This window comes from Notolepis coatsorum (genome assembly GCF_963971535.1).
Source record: "Notolepis coatsorum genome assembly, chromosome: 16".
In the NCBI taxonomy this organism is placed as follows: Eukaryota; Metazoa; Chordata; class Actinopteri; order Aulopiformes; family Paralepididae; genus Notolepis; species Notolepis coatsorum.
In genome coordinates this window covers 70086957-70112955 of record NC_140180.1, presented here as the reverse complement: position 1 = coordinate 70112955, position 25999 = coordinate 70086957, and the positions used below count along the sequence as shown (strand labels likewise).

General features: G+C 43.1%; 1 protein-coding gene across 1 annotated transcript in view; it reads right to left on the bottom strand.

Moving 5' to 3' along the window:
• Positions 1-25999, bottom strand: part of jakmip1 (janus kinase and microtubule interacting protein 1) — a gene marked incomplete at its 3' end in the record, with an annotated part of 116121 nt that overhangs the window by 68565 nt on the left and 21557 nt on the right. The window contains exons 2-3 of the mRNA XM_084332340.1: positions 11024-11310; positions 4364-4696 (exon numbers count right to left, since the gene is read on the bottom strand). Coding sequence (XP_084188466.1) covers positions 4364-4696; positions 11024-11173 — 483 coding nt within the window. The 5' untranslated portion in view covers positions 11174-11310. The remainder of the gene's footprint in view (positions 1-4363; positions 4697-11023; positions 11311-25999) is intronic.

Genomic DNA, 25999 nt, shown 5'->3' with positions numbered 1-25999 from the left:
GGAGAATCTACACCGGCGAATGCAGAACCATTTTCTGGTTGGATTATATTGCTTTGGTACCGTGACTGCTGGAGCAGAGAACCATCTACCCCACTATCGTGTGGGATCTACCCCCGTGAGGAGCATCCCTCGAGCCCGCCTCTAGGAGGAGGCTGGCTGGCTGTCGTCCATGCTGTCGAGCATACTGGATTATAGCTGTTGCTTTGTCTACGGATCAAGGGAGTACTGCACCGACTCCCGTAGCTGGAGCTTCTTTATTCCTCGTTGACCCAGACTTTGCACCCGAACATTCCTCTACCCTGCCGGCTTACAACCGGAGGGAACCCCCCAGTGTCTCCAGCTGACTACTAGTGTGCCTTATGTAATTGCTATGCTACAGGTGGCGTCAGTTATACCCATCTTACTATTCTCATGGACTTACGCTCTTGACCTACTTTAAGTGTTCTTCGCCTTACAAGCGCAATTATAATTCTCAATCTGTAACCTACCGTTGCTGCTCTAATAATAATAAATCCCTCTAACTAGAACTTTATGTGTCATTGCCGTATTCTTGTGTGGGTGTTCACCAGATATATCCATGTACTGTATGGCCAGTAATTAAAGTACATAACTAAGTAGTGGTTTAATAATACCATACTCTCAATACAGTCAGGGAATTGTACCCCTCAGTTACAGGCAAGATATGTTGTGCTGTTCCTGACTGCCAAGCAGCGAATACATCCTTGCATTCATTTCCTGATGATGTCATGATCCGCCAGCAATGGGCCAAGTTTGTGAGCTATGGCGATCGCGACTTGTGGAGACTATTAGAAGAGGACAAAACAATCCTTATGGATGAAAACGTGCGTTTTCACCAGACTACATTGGACTCAGCACTTCTGGTAAATCATAAAAATACTATAGTCAAACAGGTGTTGTGCCGAATTCGGGCTCCCTGCCAGAATCCAACTCCCCCTCGGAAAGGTATCCCCTGTTGCCCCCTCGCGTGAATGCTCATACACTCTATCAGCCTACCCAGCATGTAATACGTTCTTTGTTAGAACTCAACTCGTTATTATTGGTCATAAAACGATAAACGATAAAGTGGACAGAAATGCGGGAACGTTCTGATTATATTTAAAAGGCTTTGACATTGTAAAACGAAATAAATGGAGTTTCGAAGCTGTAAGCAGAATACAAGTCATATGAACACCCACGATATAGGCTACCTCTATCCAGAGCGGCATTAGGTGCTATGTATGCTTTTTGACACATTTATTGCAAGGGTTTTGTATACACCAAGTGAATTTATTGCAAGGGTTTTGCTCCTACCAAGTGTCATGGAGAGGGACCCTGTCGGCCACTCGCCCCCTGCGGACGGGTGTCCCCCAGGGCTCGGTCCTAGGACCCCTTCTCTTCTCCCTCTACACTAAATCACTGGGTAACATTATCACGTCTCATGGCTTCTCATATCATTGTTATGCCGATGATACTCAACTCTTCCTCTCCTTCCCTCCCTCAGATATCCACGTCTCTGAGCGGATCTCGGCCTGTCTGTCCGACATCTCCGCCTGGATGACGAGCAACCACCTCAAACTGAACCTAAACTAAACAGAATTGCTCCACCTGCCGGCCAAATCCTCCCCCCTGACCGACCTTTCCATCACAGTCGAGAATGCAGCTGTGACCGCGTCCCCGACCGCCAAGAACCTTGGTGTTGTCCTCGACGACCATTTGAACTTCTCTGCTCACATCGCAGCGACAACCAGAACCTGCAGATTCCTCCTGAGCAACGTCAGAAGGATCCGCCCCTACCTGACAAAAGAAGCCACCCAACTCCTCGTCCATCATCTCATCTCCCGCCTCGACTACTGCAACGCACTGCTCGCTGGCCTCCCGGCCACTGCCACCAAGCCTCTTCAACTCATTCAAAACGCAGCGGCCCGCCTGATCTCAAACCTACCGAAGTCGGCCCATGTCACCCCACTTCTTAGGGACCTGCACTGGCTCCCCATTGCTGCACGTATCCGCTTCAGGGCCCTCGACCTAGCATACCGTGCGGCAAAGGGAACCGCTCCCGCCTACCTCCGGTCAATGGTCTCTAACTACACACCCTCAAGACCCCTACGCTCTGCATCTTCTGGCCGCCTCAGACCTACTCCTATCCAAGCTCCGGGAGGGTCATCAAAGAAAAGCCGCCTATTCTCAGTCCTTGCCCCACAATGGTGGAATGAACTACCCACCCCAGTTAGGACAGCCGAATCCCGTCCAATCTTTCGCCGTCGACTAAAGACGCACTTCTTCAACCATTATCTGAAATAATGGGAGAAAAAATAAAAAATAATCTAACCCCAACTAACCTTACTGTCATGTACTTGTCCTAATAAACTAACCTACACTGTAACATGCAACACTCTGATGAACATTGTTACTCAACTGATAGAGTTGTACCCTTTCTGATGACTTGTCGTACAGAACTTGTAAGTCGCTTTGGATAAAAGCGTCAGCTAAATGACTAAATGTAAATGTACACAAACTCAACAAATCGCCTCTGTTCTCCTTGCAATGAGTTTTTAATTATTTCTTATACAGTAGGAAGGGGGAAGAACACTATATCGTGGGTGTTCCTATGACTTGTATTGAGCTTACAGCTTAGAAACTCCACTTATTTCGTTTTACAATGTCAAAGCCTTTGAAATATAATCAAAACGTTCCCGCATTTCTGTCGCTTTATCGTTTAAATCTGACAGTGTATGCGCGTTCACGCGAGGGGGAGTCGGATTCTGGCAGGGAGTCCGAATTCGGCACAACACTGGCCGAGGAGGTAACATTATTTGTCACCGAGTTGAGAGCTCCCCAGACTACAGCTGGGTGATCGCCTACAATGGTGATCGCCTAGAGCGAACTATTGGATATTATGAAGAGGAAGAGGACAAACGGTGATGATCCATCAATAACATAACATGGTAATCGCGAGCGGCTATGTGGCGTAGTGGGCAAGGCGCTCGCCACGAATGACGGAGACGCTGGGCTTGCCTGTTCGAGCCCAGCGCTCCACATTGCTTTCAGTTTAGCTGGTCGTTCATACTAATACACATTGGCCGTATTAGGGGGTGGGAAACTGATGGGTGGGGATCGGGCGTTGTGGACAGCGACTCCTACAGGTCGGTTGGTGCGCCTGCGCAGTAGAATCAGGAAGTGTCGGGGGCAGCGTGAGCCTCCCACGCGTTACTCCTCGCCACTGAGAGATCGAGCTGCGCAGGTGAAAAGATGCGACTGCTGTTACCTCAAGTACCGGAGGGGACTTGTGCTATGTATGACTTAGTCCACATTGCAGCCGGCTTGTGGGAGGCAAGAAACAGCGTTCGTGACAGGGGAGGGTTGAATTGGATGATACGAAATTGGGATGGGAGAAAAATATAGAAAATGGGAGAAAAAGTGGATAAAAAAAACATGGTAATCGCGATGGTGATGCGAATACTTGGAATTTTTGGAATACCTTCTGGCTAAGGTAAGGTATATTCTATGTCTATTTTATCGAATCTGAAATGTGTTTTTCTAACGATCACAGTTCTGCGTTTCACCGGACGTAAAACATGCTCGGCAAACACGATCACAGTTTTGAGTTAAAACCCCCCTCCCTTGATGATTTTGTGTGTGAAGGTACATATATACATGTTGATTTGGGAGTATTTGGGGGTTCAGGGAATCAACCAGAACGAGTATTGCACATAACACGTTTTATCTCATAATCTATGAAAAAGGACTGGATTGGAAATGCACAATGTTTAGCGTGTAATAAACTACAGTGTGTAGAATTTTTTTTTTTTTTCCATGTTGCACTACAAGTAATGTCTGTCAAATGAGCCACACCATTGTCTCCACAGCTATAATACAGAACACACACACAGCTTTGCAAATATGCAAATATAGTGAAACACCGCAGAAACGACTATCAAGCTGGCCATCTAGCGGTATAGATAACCGCTAAGCGTGGCGCTCAAAGTTTTAAGACCCTGCAATGAACCCTGTAAAAACAACTGCAGACTGGGGTGAAATGGTTGGTCATTAAAGATTTAAATCTTAAATTTTAGTTTTAATGTACATCACAAGACGTTCCATGTGTCAGGGGAACAGAAGCTAAAAGCATATTTCCCAAGTTCAGTATAAACTCTGGGGGTTTGAAGTGTAAAAGCCATCATCAGCACGAGTATGATAAGGTCCAGAAGTCCAGTCCAATATGGAAGTGATATAAGGAGGGAGTTCGCCCAACAATGGCTTTATATAGAAATAGATGTCAGTGCAAATCAAGTCTCTCCACCAGAGAGGACCACCCAACCTTATTGTACAAGAGCAATCTTATTAGTTTGACAAAGCCACCCACCTCCTGTTGCAGTTTGAGCCTCTCCCCGTCGAAGCTCCTCCTGGCCTCCTCGCGGGCCTCCCCCAGCAGGGCACTCTTCAGCTTATCGGCCGCTCCATCCCGGAGCGCGTTCACCAGCCCCTGGAGCCTCATCACCTCCCCGTCACGGATCTTGATAGTGCGGGCCAGCTCCACCTCGTGCTGCCGTGCCAGGGTCTCGCGAGCGACCGCCAGCTCACGCAGCTTCTCCTCGTGGAGCTTGGCGCGCAGGTCGGTGAGCACCACTGCATGCTTGTGCTGCTCCAGCTCCCGTGCCTGACGCTGCTCCTGGACACGCTCACGCAGCTTGCACACCTGCGGAGGGAGGGAGGGAGGGAGGGAGGGAGGGAGAGATAGAAAGGGAGAGGGAGAGAGAGAATTCCACTTAGTGCCAACAATGCGTATGGTGATGTTTGACTTTAGTAGATGATTTTAGACTCATACATTATTTAACAGACATACATCTGTGAGTTCATGGAAAGTCAAGGCCTGATATTTTCTGCTCCAGTAATCCTTACTTAACTTAGGACTGTCCTCCACTAAAGACATGCTTAGGCATCATGAATCTAGTATTGTATAACTTAGGACTGTCCTCCACTAAAGACATTCTTATGTGTCATTAGGGCTGCAACGATTAGTCGACATAATCGACGACGTCGATCATAAAAACTCGTCCGCGCAGACTTTTTGCATCGATGCGTCGTGAAAAATAAATAAATAAAAAGATTAATTATTTTTTATTTTTTTTCACTACCTATCTTTGTGAAAGTGGCTTCTCAGCTCTGGTCCAGCTGAAGACAAAGCGGAGGAACAGATTGGACATTGAGCATGACCTCACCCCAGACTTTGAGACTCTTGTCAGGAGCAAACAACATCCCCAGTTATCCCATTAGTTCCCTGGGATGTTAAGCTAAGAAGTCTGCTAAGAAGGATATATTATTTATTATTATTATTATTATTATTATTATTATTATTATTATTATTATTATTATTAACACTTTAATCGCCATGGGTTAAATTCATAATTTACCATCCCTCGCCAGCTCTATTTGTCTATGGAGAAGTTCCCCTTCTTTGCAGGGCTATAACTTTTTAAATTCTATTGCTACATTGCCATTATTATGGCCCATTCAATGTCCTATATGTATTGTTCAGGGTGTTAAACTTTTTCATTCACATATTCATACTAAAATATGGTCTAAATTATAAGTATGTTTTTATCGTTTTCTGCAGCTTTCTTCAGAACGTGATTTATAGCCCTAAATGCATTATATTGATGATCAAATACAGTTTGGTAGGAATCTGTGCGAGATGAAAAATTTCAACTGGACGTACTTCTAGAATGATCTACGTATGATCTGATGATGACCGGATGGGCAGGGGATCGTTTATAATTCCGTGGGCAGCGTTAGATGATTCATCCAGAGTGGGTCATATGTTCATCATAGCAGTTTATATGGAATACGTTAGAAAATAACGCTGAATCTTACCGTATGTTCCTCGCGCCGTTGGACGATCAGCGTGGAGTAGACCGTTTTCGATTATGGGATGTTGATCCCGATGAACCATTTCCAGGTTGTATAATACTATATACGTCCAAATAACGTTGTTTATTGAGTTAGGGCGAGCGATTGATCATCCAGTGTGTTGAGATGGAGTCCGGCTACCGATCGCGAGTGCCCGGAGCACATATGGATGAGCACTTCCTGTTTGGCGCGCCCCTCCCTCTTGGCCGATCTGCCGATCGGCCACCAGATGGCGCTCTCGAACCGTTAGACAGTTGAGTGGAGCTCACCAGTACATCTCAGGGCTCCGGAAAGGAAATATGATTTCGATGACAGATTTTTGAAATATTGACATCAAAGACGAGTTACGGCGTCTTCGGCAGAATGAGCATGGCTAGGAATGACGTCTTAACTCGTCCCCGGCGATCATAGTTGTTGTGAAGGGCCAGATTAAACCGAATATATATATTTATTTATATATATATATTTAATTGTATTTGTATATTCTCTAATATTCCCTGATATCCCTTGTATATTCCTTGTACAATATGCATTGAATATCCATTCTAGCCTACTGAACATCCCATAATAGTCTCCATTCTACTATTGGTCGAGACCTTGGTGCCAGGCTGCCATACCCCTCAGACCCAGTTCAAACGTACCGCTCCACATGTACGAACAAGTCCTAGTTCCGCGTAGGAATCTGGCTACCGCACCACTAATGGGACTATTTGTTCATAGTGCGTATATATACTGCGCTACTAAAGTAGGACTTCCTTTTCAGTCCAGTTTCTTACCCTCCAATAGAGTCACAGACGTAAAGCCTCCCCGCGACGCCACGTGTGGGAGTAAGGCCAAGTTCGCCTACCATCGGTATTGAGACATCGTGTATATTAATATTTGAATAGTCATATTTGGCACTATATCGTCGAGTTGGACGTAGTCTATTAAGCTAATAATAGTCTGTTAATATATAGTGCTTCGTGCGGTGAGAATACTACCGTAGTCAGTACCCCATCGTTTCGGGCAGAGAACTGGCTGCTTATCCAGGGTGGTTGACCACACGTGAAGCTGCACCCGAGGAGCCCCAGAGCCGACGAGCGAGTGGACCTGTATACCGGATTATTCTACCGACGACAGCCCGCCTTCCCAGGCACGGATTATGCTTTGTATACTTTGATTATTCCATGGATAAAGACCCCCGACACTGCCGTGTGTTGGAACCCCCCCCCCCTGGAGAGGACGCAAGGTGAGGAGACGCTCTGCAAGACGAGGTCGCTTCACGTCTCTCCTCCGTGGACCGGATGACGCCGGCCCACAAAGAGTCCACCTGCTTTCATCTGTGGTCCAAGGATCGCCGGCGCATTGAACGGCACTACAGTGGGTTCACCTGGGATACCCTTGGCCGGATGAGGCAGCCGGATTCTACCCCCCCCCCCCCCTTCCTACTCCTGTCGGCTTACAAGCGACCGGATTAACCCCCCCCTAGTGTGTCCAGTATATAATCATTAAAGTATCATTGCTGTTATTCCTTAAACTATTCCAGGTCGTATATGTACCACCTGCGCCTTCAGAGATTGGACATTCTCTATTGATATACCGACGAATACTCTTGCCATAAAAGTGCATACTAATTCCATTCATAAATGTGATTGATTTGATTAAGTGCTTGCTCTACACACCATCGCTGTGTAGAAATAAAGACCTATTTCTAATTCGTACATTTGTGTTGGATCCGTTTCATCTACGTGACAGTGTTCATCATAATATATTTATGCCGTGTACTGGGTGGCCGAATATTAAGTACAAAGGTAGTGGTAGTAAGTATCATATCTAGTAATACAGTCAGGGAATTGTACCCCTCAGTTACAATAGTGTTATTATTATTATTATTATTATTATTATTATTATTATTATTATTATTATTATTATTATTATTATTATTATTATTATTTTTTTTTATCCACTTTTTCTCCCATTTTCGATATTTTCTCCCATCCCAATTTCATATCATCCAATTCAACCCTCCCCTGTCACGAACGCTGTTTCTTGCCTCCCACAAGCCGGCTGCAATGTGGACTAAGTCATACATAGCACAAGTCCCCTCCGGTACTTGAGGTAACAGCAGTCGCATCTTTTCACCTGCGCAGCTCGATCTCTCAGTGTCGAGGAGTAACGCGTGGGAGGCTCACGCTGCCCCCGACACTTCCTGATTCTACTGCGCAGGCGCACCAACCGACCTGTAGGAGTCGCTGTCCACAACGCCCGATCCCCACCCTTCAGTTTCCCTCCCCGTAATACGGCCAATGTGTATTACTGTGGACGACCAGCTAAACTGAAAGCAAATGTGGAGCGCTGGGCTCGAACAGGCGAGCCCAGCGTCTCCAGATTTCGTGGCGAGCGCCTTGCCCACTACGCCACGTAGCCGCCCTATTATTATTATTATTATTATTATTATTATTATTATTATTATTATTATTATTATTATTATTATTATTATTATTATTTTATTTCATTTCATTGTGTTTTTAGCCCTAGTTGCACTTTTGTTGCAACCCCAGTTATCCCATTAGTTCCCCCAAACTTACTGTCGGTCTGTTATGTTAAGCTAAGAAGTCTGCTAAGAGCCCGGAAAAGGAGCTGCGCCCACAGGAAGCAGAGATGGAGGGTGTGATCGTTAGATTAGTCGACTAATCGAAAAAATAATCGACAGATTAGTCAACTACCAAAATAATCGTTAGTTGCAGCCCAGTGTCATGAACCTAATATTGTATAACTTAGGCCTGTCCTCCCACTAGACATTCTTTGTCGACCAACGGATTTGTTGATTTAAATTTCCCATGTGCAATAATCCAGAAGCACCTCTTTAAATATTGTACCTACCGGCAAGGGTCTTATCATTTTTCAGGAAATAACTCTAATATAAACTAATCCAGTTATATAATATATATATATATATATATATATATATATATATATATATATATATATATATACACACACACTGAATCATATCATCAGTTAAATGTATCATTACAGCTCTAACACCTGAATAATAAGACTATAGGACCTATTTTGTGATGCTGCATTGATGAACAGAATTCAGTTAGCAATGTTCTTAGTCTGGTTTTGAGGAGTTATTTTCAGGAATCATGCCATTAAACCTAATTAGATAAGTGTGACGTAGAAAAAGTGTAGATGAGTTTACATCAATTGATTATTTTGAAATCACAAAGTGCAACAATTGTAAACTTAAAGGTCCTGTGTCTTATAAATGGCCTTTTCCAGTGTTTAGCATTGTTTTATAGCAATGGGGGGTTAGTATCAATGGGTCTGTGTCTCTAATTACCATATTGGCGGATTGCTCTAATTCAGTTGAGACAATCTCCTCCCCCAGTGAATTAGGTCATTCTGATTTGACTGTTTTGCTGACGTGAATAAGGCACTGATCTGCATAACTAACGCCCCCTCTATGGTTGTAGCGCAACCATTCGCTCAACAACAGCAGAGCGAGTGGAAATACCTGCACTTCCTCAAGCGGGTTTTGACAGAGAGAGGCAGAGAACGAGCGAGCGAGAGAGAGGGAGAGAGAGAGAAAGAGAGGGAGAGAGAGAGGAGCTTCTGTCAGGGAAACAAACACCCTCGCATTTTACACACAACCTGACCGGCGAGTGGGGAAACACAAACACACACGCATTTTACACACAACCTGACCTGGTAGAGAGAGAGAGAGAGAGAGAGAGAGAGAGAGAGAGAGAGAGAGAGAGAGAGAGAGAGAGAGAGAGAGAGAGAGAGAGAGAGAGAGAGAGAGAGAGAGAGAGAGAGAGAGAGAGAGAGAGAGAGAGAGAGAGGGGGACCGCGCGCAGGAGTGTGTAAATGTGTGCGCGCGGGGCTGGTGTGGGGCTTCTCCCTGTTAGAGAGAGAGAGAGGGACCGCGCGCAGGAGTGTGTAAATGTGTGTCCGCGCGGGCTGGTGTGGGGCTTCTCCCTGTTAGAGAGAGAGAGAGAGAGAGAGGGACCGTGCGCAGGAGTGTGTAAATGTGTGTGCGCGCGGGGCTGGTGTGGGGCTTCTCCCTGTTAGAGAGAGAGAGAGGGACCGCGCGCAGGAGTGTGTAAATGTGTGTGCGCGCGGGGCTGGTGTGGGGCTTCTCCCTGTTAGAGAGAGAGAGAGGGACCGCGCGCAGGAGTGTGTAAATGTGTGTGCGCGCGGGGCTGGTGTGGGGCTTCTCCCTGTTAGAGAGAGAGAGAGAGAGAGAGAGAGAGAAGAGAGAGAGAGAGAGAGGGACCGTGCGCAGGAGTGTGTAAATGTGTGTGCGCGCGGGGCTGGTGTGGGGCTTCTCCCTGTTAGAGAGAGAGAGAGGGACCGCGCGCAGGAGTGTGTAAATGTGTGTGCGCGTGGGGCTTCTCCCTGTTAGAGAGAGAGAGAGAGAGAGAGAGAGAGAGAGAGAGAGAGAGAGAGAGAGAGAGAGAGAGAGAGAGAGAGAGAGAGAGAGAGAGAGGGGGACCGCGCGCAGGAGTGTGTAAATGTGTGTGCGTGCAGGGCTGGTGTGGGGCTTCTCCCTGGTAGAGAGAGAGAGGGGGACCGCGCGCAGGAGTGTGTAAATGTGTGTGCGTGCGGGGCTGGTGTGGGGCTTCTCCCTGGGATATCACTGTCAAAATATCTTTGACTCCCACGCGCACGCCCATATTCCGATCCCTGCGATAATATTCACAGCGGTATATATTGTCATTTGAAACAAGTTACCAATGCATTGTCCCGTGGGATTATGCGCCCCGCGGCGAAATGTATTAGTATCCCCCTCAATCTTTCTACCTCTCTCTCTGTGCCAGTCACAGACTGTGGGCGACTGTCACTCAAATCGCTTATGGGCGGAGCCCAGCACAAACAGCTTGGAATCTTGAAGTCGAAAAATATTGCTTTTGAGTAATTGATTAAAAATATAAAACAATGCATTTTTTGGAAAGAAACTTTACAGATGTGTTCCATAGACTCACAGGAATTGTGTAAAGTTGCCCAAATAGTGAAAGGAATAGCAATGCATGTCCCCTTTAACCATTCTCGATACTGACACTGCCCCGCCAGCACCCATCATCATCATCATCATCCTCCTCCTCCTCCTCCTCCTCCTCCTCCTCACCTTGCTCCTCTCATGTTGCAGTTCTATCTGGCTGTCCATCAACTTGCTCCTCAGCTCCTCGTTGGCCACCTGTATGGGGTCGGCCATCGACGCCTCTGATTTGTCCGGCTTTCTTCCCTTCTTGGGGGGCGGGGCTGAGGCCGATGACATAGCACTCAGGGCACGCAGAGCAAGAGGGGGTAGAGGAGAGAGTCAAACACTGCTCTTCCTCCCCTCACAGCCAACCCTGCACTTCATCATCATCACCATCAATGTCTACATTGTCGGTAGGGGGTCCCTGAGAGTTCCTGGATGAGAGGGGGGGAGAGAGAGAGAGAGAGAGAGAGAGGGGGAGATGAAGAGAACACGTGTCAGTCTTAAAAACAGAGCTATACACAACTACACTGGCCTCTGCCCAAAGCTCCAGGTCAAAGCAGTAAAACACACCACAGCCTGAGGAAAACATTCAAACACACACACTTTCCCAGGGTGCGCAGGTCCGGGAGGCTAACATGTTCATCCACTGCCCATTCTACCAGCCAAAACAGAATTTTAGAATAGACCAGTCTGGTCACTAACCTGCCAACGTGTGTGTGTGTGTGTCTATAGAGATTAGATGTACCCGCATTTGGTTGGTGCCAATTTCCCACCCTGCCTTTCCCTCGCTCTCGCTCTCACACCCTCTGCCTCTTTCTTGCACACAAATACACAGACTGACCATTCATCAAAATCTAATTCCACCGCCTGGTCTGAGGCTCCACAGCACATGAGAGTATGGGAGGTCAGGAGGACCCAGAGTCTCTCTCTTTCCTTCTGACCAGAGTGTGACCTTTCATGTATGCTATATATTTAATATTATACATTATAAATCTATAGTTTATTAGCGATACACTAACGTACGTATGTTGTATTGTACTTGTGCTGTATAATGACAATACATTTTAATCTAATCTAATTTAATTTAGATCAGTCGCAAATTGCTTTCACACTACCTGTTGAATATTTTCACGGGGGTCAGCACAACCGAAGTGTAATGCTTAGCCTCAGGGTTCGAATTATCATCTGAGAGCTATGGGGGCCACCTGAATTATTATTTCTTTTTTTACAATTTTTTTCCTGAAATTGTGGCTGTTTTCGAAGTCATATTTAGAGGAATATCTCATTAGGATTAGTCTAATACTAAGTAATAATGACATCACACAACAGTCTAATCATTAGACTATTGTGTGATGTCATTATTCAGTCTCATTCTTAACAATCAATATTTGTTCATTTTCTTACTCACCTCTGATATATAATGCCATATTTACTTATTTGCACCTTATAAAATACAACAATTTAATTTGAAAAATGAGACCAAATTTATGAACTTGAATTAACATTTATTTGTCTCTGCATTTATAAATCAAAAACTAACAAAATAATCAAATGGAAAATAAATAGTTGTATGGCACAACAGCAGCATTTATCAGGATTCAGTAAGTAACATTATCATCTGATAATAAAATGAACATAAAATAAATACTTGTATAAATCAAAATAAATAATGTTATAAACAAATGTGAACAGGTAATCAAGAGAACTGAATGAAAAATAAATTAGAAGTAGCAGCATCTTCTTAGAACAACGAGAAGAAAAGTAACTACTGCAGCACGTCGCTGACATGCAGACCGGAAGAGCCGGGATTCAAACCACTGACCTCTTTTATCCAAAGTGAGTAGTGACGACTATAGCTCTACCTCCTGAGCTACAGCCGCCACATCATGATGACTTAAAGTGTCACACAGGCAGCCAGGGGTTGATGCCTTTTCTATCTCAGGCCCCGTTTAGACTAGCGTTTTGTGAACAGAAACCGCAAAAGTCATCTTGCGGTTTCACTTTTAATTTTACGTTTAGACGAGCGTATTGGGATGGAATTCTGCGTGCAGACGACGCTGTAACGACTCGAGACGACGGAGCCCCACTGTCACACGATTGGCGCATATGTCACATGACGTGCTGTGAAGACCCGCCCTACTCTGCCTCTGATTCGCAGACTGTGGATGGGGAATGTGATTGCACCAAAGCAGAGTCACTCACAGACAGTGGGTCCAGTCACGCCGCGGGACAGATTCTTGTGTATTTAACCCTTTCACTGCCACACGACAGCCGGAGGAGCGCTCGGCAGTAGAATTCTGCAGGGAGTAGGATTTTGCAGAACACCGGTTGTGTGATAGTAAAGGGTTAACCTTCTGTCGTGTGGCAGTGAAAGGGTTAAAAGTACTGCCAATGTAGCCTTCAGGTGATCTCCGTTGATATAAGTCAGACATACTTGCTTTGTTTACGTCTCGGCTACTGGCGCATACCTGCTACATGTGACGTAAGCAGTACGCGCGACCAGAGCCGTGACAACCCTTTCGTCATCGTTTTAACAGATTTATACGGTTCGACAGTTTAGACGAAAGCGCAAAGCTTTTGCGTTTCTAGGAATTCCACCCTGGAAGGTAGTCTCACTTTTTTGCGGTTTCACCCCGTAAAAACGCCGTTTCCGTATAAACGAAAGGCACATCCGTAAAAATATTTTTGCGGATTCACCTGCTAGCGTTTCCGTCTAAACGGGGCCTCAGACCACGAGAGTAATAACAACATCTGCAATTAGAGCTCTGCATTATCAGAAGCCATTACATCAAGCTATAGATTGCATCATCTCAAGTGGCAATTATTACGTTTTTCTTAACACTTTCTCCCACAAATCTGTCAAAATGAAAAAACTATACAATGATCAAAATACCAGCAGCATGTTACCAAATAAGCAGCAACATTACATCAAGTAAACAACAGTAACAACAACTTCCTCAGTTTTTTTTCCTACAGCTCTAAAGTGTCTCATGTCAGTCCAGAATCCAGAAGACCCATCACGCCCACTCCCTGCAGCTGAGTTTTTCCTCTTCACTCGTTCTCTCTTCGGTTCCGTCTGTCTGCACATTTGAGGTTTATTGTTTATTTATATATGTATAGTTGTTGTGTTACATACATACATTTACTCTATTTCCGAGGGACAAATTGTCTGCTTCTTCTTCAGGTTGGAGTAGCGTTAAACTCAAGGGGCGACGCTCATGGGTCACGCATAGCGGCTTGGAGGTGAAATGCAGCCTATTCCACAACATTAATTACTCTGTTCTTTTAAAAACTGAAAATAAAAATATGATCTATTAACAATTTATTTAGGTAACATAAATAATAATTCGTACATAAAAAAAAAAAAAAAAAAAAAATCATATAAATTTTTTGAGAGACCCCACAGGGGGTCTTGACTATGGGGGCTCAGACTATAGCTATGGGGGCTGAGCCCCCATTGGCCCCCTCATAATTCGAACACTGCTTAGCCTCTCCCTTCTATTATAAGGAGCTGTTGAATCGGTTTGCACACAGTCCTTGCATGCCCTATAAGGAGCTGGCGGGACGTTTCTGTATGCAAATTCGGGTGTGCGAGAGCACGCTTTCAGTTTAAGAATGAGTGACGTTCTTCATTCATGGGATCGCAGCTGCGGTCATTTTGGCCATTTACGAGCAACCGTTCACGCGTTAAGGTATCCGGAGGAGGACTATTGTAGGTTTCCTCTTACGAACTTCTTACAAGGTTATTTACGAGGAAACTTGTTAGTGAATGACGTCCATTGTTATTTGTGAACATGAACAGCTGTCAGACAGTGGGAAAGGTATTAGGACTAAATTATTCAAAACAAAAGCTGATAATAGGTCATTAACAACTTAAGCCATAAGTCTTTTTCAAAGTGGTTCCATGGTCAAGCTCAACATCAGCAGTAGGTGCCACATACAAATGCCATACGCTACTGAAAGCTGGGACCCTAAGGAACCACTTCAGATGCAGCTCAGATGCACAGATGGTCTCTAACTACACACCCTCAAGACCCCTACGCTCTGCATCTTCTGGCCGCCTCAGACCTACTCCTATCCAAGCTCCCGGAGGGTCATCAAAGAGAAGCCGCCTATTCTCAGTCCTTGCCCCACAATGGTGGAATGAACTACCCATCCCAGTTAGGACAGCCGAATCCCGTCCAATCTTTCGCCGTCGACTAAAGACTCACTTCTTCAACCATTATCTGAAATGATTAAAAAAAAAAAAAAAAAAAAAAAAAAAAATCTAACCCTGACTAACCTTACTGTCATGCACTTGTCCTAATAAACTAACCTACACTGTAACACGCAACACTTGATGAACATTGTTACTCAGCTGATAGAGTTGTACCCTTCTTGCTGTCTTGTCGTACAGAACTTGTAAGTCGCTTTGGATAAAAGCGTCAGCTAAATGACTAAATGTAAATGTAAATGTAGATGCAACATTGTAGGTCAATATATTCTATGTCAATTAATATGCAATAATCATGTATTGAATCTCACTTAGGGCTGGGCGATATAACGATAAATATCGCGATATATTTTAATAATCGATATCGAATATCGAAATAAAAAAATCGAAAAATCGTTTTTTTTTTTTTTGCAACAGGGCAGTTTTAAAACCAGAGACAGTGGACAGACTTGTCTTTCTTGCCTGCAACTTAAAGTAATGGCTTTGCTTGTCCAAATGACAATACTGACCAAATTCAGATTTATTTTTCTCTTGTCCATTTATTTTGTTTGCTTTCTAATTTAAAATACATTTTGAAACCGTCTGTACACAGTAGGCTATGTGTGCTAGCAGAACTAGACTCCAGTCACGAGTCACAGTGCACATGTGCGGTGGTTTGTCCACCAAAAAAGCGCCAAAAGATCGAAAATAAACTAGCAGAGCCAGAACTGTTCAACTCCTCTGGAGCCACAGCCAGCAGAGAAGCCGGTTTACTTTAGCTTTTAAACCAGCTGCAGCCTGAGAACTGGAGTGTGAGGGGATGTAACACTAAAGATGGCGGCAATGACAAAGAATTGCTGCAAAATAAACATACATCTGTTGTTTAAAAAAAATAAATAAATAAAAATGTTTTTTTTTAATTTTTTTTATACTTATAACAATTCGATAATTATCGATATCGAGAAATAAAATAAAATTATCATATCGTTATCGCGATATGATTTTTTTCCATATCGCCCAGCCCTAATCTCACTTGTTCAGGAGCTCCTCGTCCAAAAATACAGTTTGAAACCGTCTGTACACAGTAGGCTATGTGTGCTAGCAGAACTAGACTCCAGTCACGAGTCACGGTGCACATGTGCGGTGGTTTGTCCACCAAAAAAGCGCCAAAAGATCGAAAATAAACGAGCAGAGCCAGAACTGTTCAACTCCCCTGGAGCCACAGCCAGCAGAGAAGCCGGTTTACTTTAGCTTTTAAACCAGCTGCAGCCTGAGAACTGGAGTGTGAGGGGATGTAACACTAAAGATGGCGGCAATGACAAAGAATTGCTGCAAAATAAACTGTTGTTAAAAAATAAAAAATAAAAAATAATTTAATTTTTTTATACTTATAACAATTCGATAATTATCGATATAGATAACATATCGTTATCGCAATATGATTTTTTTCCATAACGCCCAGCCCTAGCTGAAGGATTTCAAATTAACCAGTTTTGTGTACTCTCCCTCAGGCAAGGGCAGCTGTACTACCGCTGCTTATATAGATGCTCCCATACCACTTTGTTCACTGCTGATATCGATTCCGAGTATGTAACTTTCAGTATTGGTTGATACAGAGTACAGATGATCCATTGCTTTAAATTATTTTTAATTTTTTTTACATAGACCATCAGTTTGGGGTAATTGGACAAAAATTATTAAATGTATCCATTAGAGAGATCTGACATGTTGTAAAAAATGTATCCTGATTAGAGAGATCTGACATGCTTGTGTGTTAAAAATGTATCCATATCCATTAGAGCAGGGGTTCTCAAACTTTTTCATACTGTGACCTAGGGCTGTCTTAAATACTTCGCAAGCTTCGAAGCTTCGTTCGATGGCACAAGCTTCGAACATTAAAAAAAAATCGAAGTTAAAAAAAAAAATAATAATAATAATATAATTCTTTTTTCACATTTTTTTTTTTACTTCGATTTTTGTATGGGGCCAAATAAATATGAATCTCCATATATGAAATAGAACATTTAGATAAGGTGCTACTGAGATGTTTTGGTGAGTTCTTTGTTTTTTTGTGTAAGTAGCCCTTCTTAAAAATGCATGAACATTCACTGATAATTGGTCTGTAGTGGAGTCTACAAGGTCTACATTGCCGGACCATGTAGAATCCGGACCTTGTAGACTGACATAATTCTGTGCATAGTTTAGTCTACACAGGCCATATTTCAAATAATCAAAATCTTACTTCATTCATCTTAAACATTCTTGATTTGGGGGATTGGTAGTTCCCATGAAATCTGAAGTTGTTCAAACGACAACAGCGATCCACCTTGAATTAAATCACAGCCGAGTGAAACCTTGTTGGCTGCGTCACAGTCACGAAAGGGGCTACTTAATTAATTAATCCAATCCACTTTATTTATAGAGCACATTTAAAAACAACAAAGTTTACCAAAGTGCTGTACAAGTCCCACAACATAAGATAAAAAAAATAAAATAAAAAATTAATCGAAGCTCGGCCCCGAAGCTTCGATTGCCAAAAAAAGCTTCGAAGGTCAGCCCTACCGTGACCCCATTTCATTTAGGGGACCCCACACTTAATGTATCGCGTAATTTCAATGTGGAATTAAGGAATATCAAAATAAAAGCATACCGCTGCTTTTTAACTCCATTTTTTATTTTCTTTTATCAACTCAGTAGATCATCCTCGATGTGTGTGGTTTTACAAAGTCTACACAATGGGAAAGCATTAAACCAATCATCTGTCTAAACCTCGTAACTCTATTCGCCCTCAAATCTGTGTTCGTTTTTTTCATCTGCTGAAAAGTTGGGTTTTTGGAGTTAGGTTTTGTCCCGCCAGCAGTGATACGTTGTTGAACTTGATCATGCATATTATTAGAAAATGTAATTACAGCACTAGTATGTTATCAATACACATTTATAAAACTAGGCATATTTAGCCAAAATATGTTGCCAGAACATAAAAAAATAAATAAAAGAAATTCCACTGTCACCTACCGGCGGGTCGCGACCCGTAGTTTGAGAACTACTGCATTAGAGAGATTTGACATGCTTCTGTGTTAAAAATGCAAATCAAGTGTGGTTTCATTTCTAGCAAGTTTCTTGTTACGTTATTTTAATACCAATACGCTATTTTAGCCTGGTATCGGAAACAATATCCCATGCCAGTATCAGCATTGATGCATCCCTTATTGTAGTCACGTTACCAAAGACAAACAACAGTCATCAGTTATCCGTCTGTTGTCTACAAATGACCAACATGGCTGAATTAAGTGGATTTCTAAGTCCCCCTAATCTCTTCCTGGAAATGAAAGAAAAGCGTGTGTTCCAAATCACAGACCCCAGTAACATTGTAGTCTTCCTGCAGACTGTTAAATAAATAATGCAGGACGATGAAGGAGATTCATATCATTCATTCATATCTTTTCCCCACACATTACACACACAGATGGCAGTATTAGTTACCAAGGCAACACTTGCTCTTAAAACTCAACTCTTCCCACAAGCAGGACCATGGGAAGGGAGGAAGACAGGTTTTCTAAATGTGTGCAAGCGCACAAAGACACACACACACACACACACACACACACACACACACACACACACACACACACACACACACACACACACACACACACACACACACACACACACACACACACACACACACACACACACACACACACACACACACACACACACACACACACACACACACACACACACACACACACACACACACACACACACACACACGGCTCATATGGAAAACACACATGTACACACTTCTTTATCTGCAGCCCTATCTCTAAGCCGAGGTTGACTGAGAGACAGAAATGTATTGCTGCTGGGGGGCCAGGAAGTCTGACGGAGACCGCCCAGGATACTGCTCCTGGAGACAACACTGACATTAGAGAGGGGGAGGACATGGGGAAAGAAAGAATGCATGGATGGATGGAGATTCAAAAGAGAAAGAGGGGGCATGGAGAGAGACTATATGGAAAGACATGCTGGGCAATATATGTGTCCGTTATATAGAGCTTTTATGCAAAGCACTTTACAACTTATGCCTCACATTCACTCACCAACGGTGAAGGCAACCATGCAAGGTGCTGACCTGCTGATCGGGAGCAGTTAGGGGTTGCTCAAGGTAAGTGTCTTGCTCAAGGACACTTTGACACATTGTACCTCCTGAGCCACTGTCACCCCTGTTTCATCTGTCAATAGGAACATATTGTGAGGAAATTATGATAGTGTGATATAATGTTGCACATTAATTGAAATTTGCAATATTTGAAATCGGACATCTTTGGAGGGGATCTCATTTGAGAAGAGTTGTGTCTTGATATCACACCTCAACACTGGTACATTGCCCTGCAGTTCAATGCAATGGACTGGATCAATTGGATCAGCTATTCGGACTAACATATGATTTTGCACATGTCACCAAACATCAATATATATTGATAATATAGAAAAGAAAAATCCTTATTTGGTTATATTCCCATATCACTCAGCCCTGATCTGAACCTCAACCGCCTGGAAAGGTCCAGTAGGGGGCAGTCACAGGGAAACTACAGCCCACCACCACTCCCCCTCTCTGGCCTACATTCTCTCTTCACCCCCCCCCCCCCCTTCTGTGCTAGCTAACATGGTGATGTGTCACGGAGCAGAGGGGACCGGTGATCTCACTCCCATTCAGAGAGAGAATGGTAGAGTAAGAGAGAGACAGAGAGAATGACAGCGAGTGTGTGTGAGAGAGAGAGAGAGAGAGAGAGAGAGAGAGAGAGAGAGAGAGAGAGAGAGAGAGAGAGAGAGAGAGAGAGAGAGAGAGAGAGAGAGAGAGAGAGAGAGAGAGAGAGAGAGAGAGAGAGAGAGAGAGAGAGAGAGAGAGAGAGAGAGAGAGAGAGAGAGAGAGAGAGAGAGAGAGAGAGAGAGAGAGAGAGAGAGAGAGAGAGAGAGAGAGAGAGAGAGAGAGAGAGAGAGAGAGAGAGAGAGAGAGAGAGAGAGAGAGAGAAAACAGAATGGTAGTGTGTGAGAGAGACGGATAGATTGGCAGTGTGAGGCAGACAGAGACAGGCAATGGCAGTGTGTGTGAGAGAGAGAGAGAGAGAGAGAGAGAGAGAGAGAGAGAGAGAGAGAGAGAGACAGACAGACAGACAGACAGACAGACAGACAGACAGACAGACAGACAGACAGACAGACAGACAGACAGACTGGCAGAGGGTGAGAGAGATCATTCACATAGAAGAAATAAACACACACACAGTTTAACTACCATTTTATACAACTAGAGACACAGTTTCCATCCATTCACAATAGCACAAAAACGTGCCAACGTGGATTCACACCATCGAAAAACATCATCCATATTACTATGAGGGCCGACAGTGGCTCAGGAGGTAGAGCGGTCGTCTGGTAGTCGGAAGGTTCCCGGTTCAATTCCTGCTCCTCCTGGGCAGCGTGTTGATGTGTCCTTGAGCAAGGCGTGCAAGTTGGCACCTTGCATGGCATGGTTTGGTGCCATTCGGCAAGATGGTGGCACAGTAATAGTGAACTTTATGCATATCTCAGGAATAATTAAGACGATTGACTTCACACTTGACAGGTGTATGGCTGAGGACCCAGGGGAGTGCAATCTTGAATTTGGTGCCATTTCGCCAGATGGTGGCGCTTCAACAACGAATGTTACATTTCACATGTTCCACATGGGCACATGCTCCGAACTGGCATGTTTTGAACGGGCACTGCCTGACTGAGTAGAAGTCAATGGGTTTGGCTCACAGAAGTATGAAGACTGAGACGCACCAATTCAATTTATGAGTAAAAAAACATCTATTCTATCCATTGTTTTTTTCTCATCCCTCATCTGCTGCAGTCAACATGTCCATGCAGGCTCATGCAGGCCTAGGTGCCTAGTGAAAACCAGGAGTGTCACAGATGAAAGGGCGGAGGAGTATGATGGATCATAGGGGTGAGAAGCAGCAAAGGGTGGCAGTCTGGGATGGGTACCTTTCACATTTGAACCGATACGGTACCGGTACCTGTGAATCGATACCGGTACCCAACGGTACCTTTTTTCGGTACTTTAGTCTCAAAATTTTTTATTTCAAAATTAAAATCCAAACTTCAAATAACTACAATTTCGACCGTTTTTGGCTTGCCATTGCTCCGACTGCTTTGTTGTTGAATCAAGTCAAATCCTAAGTAAGCATATATTGTGCGTGTGAACGTTGACATGGAAAAAAAATAAAATGAAAAGAATTCTGTATCTCACTTGAATCGATACTCGGTAGTACCGACGTGTTTCGGTTCGGTACCTCAAAAGTACCGAATTCGGTACCCATCCCTAGTGGCAGATAAATAATCAGTTCAACAACATGATCTGGGCTTAAAGCTACAATGTGTAAGATTCTCGATTACAGATTATTTGGTTTGAATTTTTCTCCAAATCTTAACATGGGCATACTGACCCTTAGTCTACTGTGAGTGAGTTTCATTGACCAGTGTAGCAGCAGTGCAGAGATATTCCTTTCTAAAGTTTCACAGAGAGACTCCCCTTTCTAACCAATCAGAGGAGCTCAAAGGGAATTTTGTTGAAATAAGCACTTTATTGGTTGAATCTACCCTTCCCTCATTCAACACACGAGTCCGGTAGTGATTACCATGTAGACTAACGACTAAATAACCATTTATAAGCAGCACATAAATGTCAAGCTTATTCCAATCAAATACCCTTTGAGCTTCTCTGATTAGTTAGTTAGAAGGGTGAGCCTCGCTGTGAAATGTGTGCTCAGCACTGCTGGTCAATGAAACTCACTGACGGTAGAATGTTTTTCTGACACATTGTAGCTTTAATGTCAACAAAGTTTCATCAAAGTAGGAGGAATTCATGAGGTTGCCCAATTAATACCAATCATCATGTTTGATCTATCCTGGTTAGCTATCGCTTGATAGACATAGGCTGATATAGGAGAGTTGTGAATGGAAAAGGAGCCACAATTGATAAGGTGATTAGGAGTCCCTTAGTCAGCATCCAGCGTGTTTGATATGTAGAAAAAGGTCCTGAAAGAGTTCAATCTTTGTCTGACACACAAACACACACATCCACTTCCTAGGAAACATCCTGGAGGCACATGTTCCCATGCTTGCAGCCAGGAGCTGCCTAGCTCTGGAGGTTTTATGGTCCATGGAAAACCAGGAATGTTATAATGGGAAACTGGGATGCTTTATGGGGGCCTAACAAGCACCTTTAATGTCAGAGAGGCCAACAAAAGCCAGCACAAGTCACAGACTTAACAGTCACCTCACCCAGGCCTAGTGTAGGCCTCAATCGTTAGTTCAGAATCATATTTCAGTCTGTTGGGAGTTCTCCGGGTACAAACTCTTTTGGGAGTTCTCCGGGTACAAACTCTTTTTGATCAACAAAACTGACAGAATGAATATCAAATATATATTTTTTTTTGTGATTGTACTGTAAGAATCAAATTCAACCAAACTGCACCATATTTATTATAGATTAGCTTTAAAATGTCACCAATCCCTGTAACGTTTCCACATAACATTATCAAGCTGCTTGTCATTTTCTTCTTGGTTGTGCTTCTCATGGCCAGTTTGGCCACTTAATTAATAATTACCTTGCAACATTGTAGTGACAAGCAACAATATTAATTTGATAAGTTAATTTTCAATCGCAATTTAAAACATTTTCCCTAATAGAACACAGAAAACATCTAAAATTGATGCAGTAAAATCAAGCATTTTGAGTCACAATAATCACAAAAAACTCTTCCACATATGATTCTACATCCTTAACTCTATAATTCATGAGCAGCTTTCAGTGACTCATCAAATGTTTTGCAGAAGACATCTTCTACCATTCAGGTGTTGTGAATTTGATAGGGCTGACCTTCGATTTTTTTTGGCAATCGAAGCTTCAGGGCCAAGCTTCGATTTTAATTCGAAGCTTCGAATTAAAAAAAATTTATTAATATTTTTTTTATATAATTTTTTTTTTTTTTTATCTTATGTTGTGGGACTTGTACAGCACTTTGGTAAACTTTGTTGTTTTTAAATGTGCTCTATAAATAAAGTGGATTGGATTAATGAATTAAGTAGCCCCTTTCGTGACTGTGACGCAGCCAACACGGCTGTGTGATTTAATTCAAGGTGGATCGCTGTTGTCGTTTGAACAACTTCAGATTTCATGGGAACTACCAATCCCCCAAATCAAGAATGTTTAAGATGAATGAAGTAAGATTTTGATTATTTGAAATATGGCCTGTGTAGACTAAACTATGCACAGAATTATGTCAGTCTACAAGGTCCGGCAATGTAGACCTTGTAGACTCCACTACAGACCAATTATCAGTGAATGTTCATGCATTTTTAAGAAGGGCTACTTCCACAAAAAAACAAAGAACTCACCAAAACATCTCAGTAGCACCTTATCTAAATGTTCTATTTCATATATGGAGATTCATATTTATTTATGTATTGCATGCATTTCTACATTTTATTTCCTATTTTGTTTATTCATCCCAGTATCTTTCTTTCTTATGTGTGGAATTCTACAAGGCATTTACATTCACATTTACATTTAGCTGACGCTTTTATCCAAATCGACTTACAAGTTCTGTACGACAGGTCATCAGGAAGGATACAACTCTATCAGCTGAGTAACAATATTCATCAAAGTGTTGCGTGTTACAGTGTAGGTTAGTTTATTAGGACAAGTGCATGACAGTAAGGTTAGTTAGGGTTAGATTTTTTTAATTAAATTTTTTAAATTTTATTTCAGATAATGGTTGAAGAAGTGCGTCTTTAGTCGACGGCGAAAGATTGGACGTGATTCGGCTGTCCTAACTGGGGTGGGTAGTTCATTCCACCATTGTGGGGCAAGGACTGAGAATAGGCGTGTAGGTGGTGTGTAGGTGGTGTAGGATGTGTTTGAGGATGATATCCTTCAAACAGGCAATTGATGATATAATTTGGGCAGTGCTGAGCTGGGTTACTTTCCTCCAGTGTATTTGTCCCCCGGCCCCACCAAATGGCCCCATGCACACACACACCGAAGTAAAAAAATTAAAAATAAAAATGTTTTTTTTTTTTTTTTTACTTCGATTTTTTTTTCAATGTTCGAAGCTTGTGCCATCGAACGAAGCTTCGAAGCTTCGAAGTATTTAAGACAGCCCTAGAATTTGATGAATGGGAAACAGGGTGAGAAACGACTGTACCTTCCAGGCCTATTCAAATGTGGCAAGTGAGCCATGATCAGCTTCATCAAACAATGGTGACTTACTGCAGCAGAAACACCATGAGGACATTGTACAGTGGACTCGTACCCGAGAATCAATTCATTGTGATTATCCGGCAATTTGATGGATTAGCCCAGTCTAGAATCTAGATTACTATTAACCATAGTGTCACAAAGCTTGTATTATTGTGCGAGTCCTGCTTTGCTAATCTTGGCAATCTGCAGGATTTGGCTAGCGAATGATTTAGGTCATGATAAAGTAGAAACCGTATCACAAGACTGAAAAATTCCATTTTTAGAATTGTGAATCGACATAACATGGCCAAACTTGGTGGAAAGCATGATCATGGGGCAAGGACACACACACACAAACACTGACACACCATTCCGCCACGCTCCCTTTCATAACTCATGCACGATTTGTCGTAGGCACTTGTGGGAGGCATCATTGGTCTCAGCAAAGTTCCTTTTTCAATGGTGTGAGTTAGCCCCGCCCCCCAATACTTTAGCTACGTCCCTTTCATAGAGACTTGCGGGATGCGTCATTGGACCCAGTAGATAATAGTGGTGGTAAATCCAGTTCATTTCATGGACTCGGTCGGGTTAGTCTGAGTCACTCACTAAAGTGATCCAGTTCACTTGGTGTCAAAAATATCGAAGTATCGATACATATCGTTACTGAATATTTAAAACGGCTTCGATACTCATTTCCCGAAATACCGACACTTTCTGCAGTATCGGTACCAGCTGGCGAGTATTCCACAGCAAGTTGTTGACGCGCTGTTCAGAGCACGCTTGCCCCTCCGCCTGCTCCAGCCCTCCCCCTCACAGAGTCGTCTTCAGTTTGTATTTGTAAACAAACATTTTAGCTGAAGAAGATGGCAAATGCAGAGCCTCCGCAACTTGTGCTTGTGGATAAAGAAAACAGCAGAAGTGCTGTTTGGAGGTACTTCGGGTTTGAAGTAAACAATGAAGGACAAGCTAAAGCTGCCCCAATGCTATTTACAAGCGGTGTTAGAGCAGTGCCAGCGCGGATCTCCATAAAGAAATGAAAGAGGTTCGTGACAGCTGCTCTTTCAACGTCACTGTGACTGAAGCATTAAACCATTAACTCTAGTTTAATACATGATACGTTGTCTACTGATGGCGCATAATATCAACAGCTGATTCGTTGTAACGTTACAGCTACCAGCTAACGTTAGCTACTGCTAGCAGTTAGCTCTGTTAGCTTAGCTGCCCATTTATAATTACTGCATGGAAACGGAGTAACGTTAACGTTTAAACGTTATGTCGAGGTCATACAATACTACAGTCGACATAAGGTTAACGTTACCCCGTTTCCATCAAGTGTTTAAATAGCAGCAATCTTGTTGGAAATGTAACGTTACTAAAATGCTCCGAGCATAGTCTCTCTCTCTCTCTCTCTCTCTCTCTCTCTCTCTCTCTCTCTAATAAAAATCGAAACTGTTACTAACTGTAATACAAACAGTTCAGTTTGTCAGGTACATGCAACACAGATTACAGTGTTTACATCTGTCTGCTTGAGAAAATACCATGTTCTGCATTTGCAATAAAAATGATTGAAGTGAGATGAACAGTTATTTTTAAATGTGTGATCTAAAGATAAACAAAGGGTTTTAAAAGTGTTATTTAT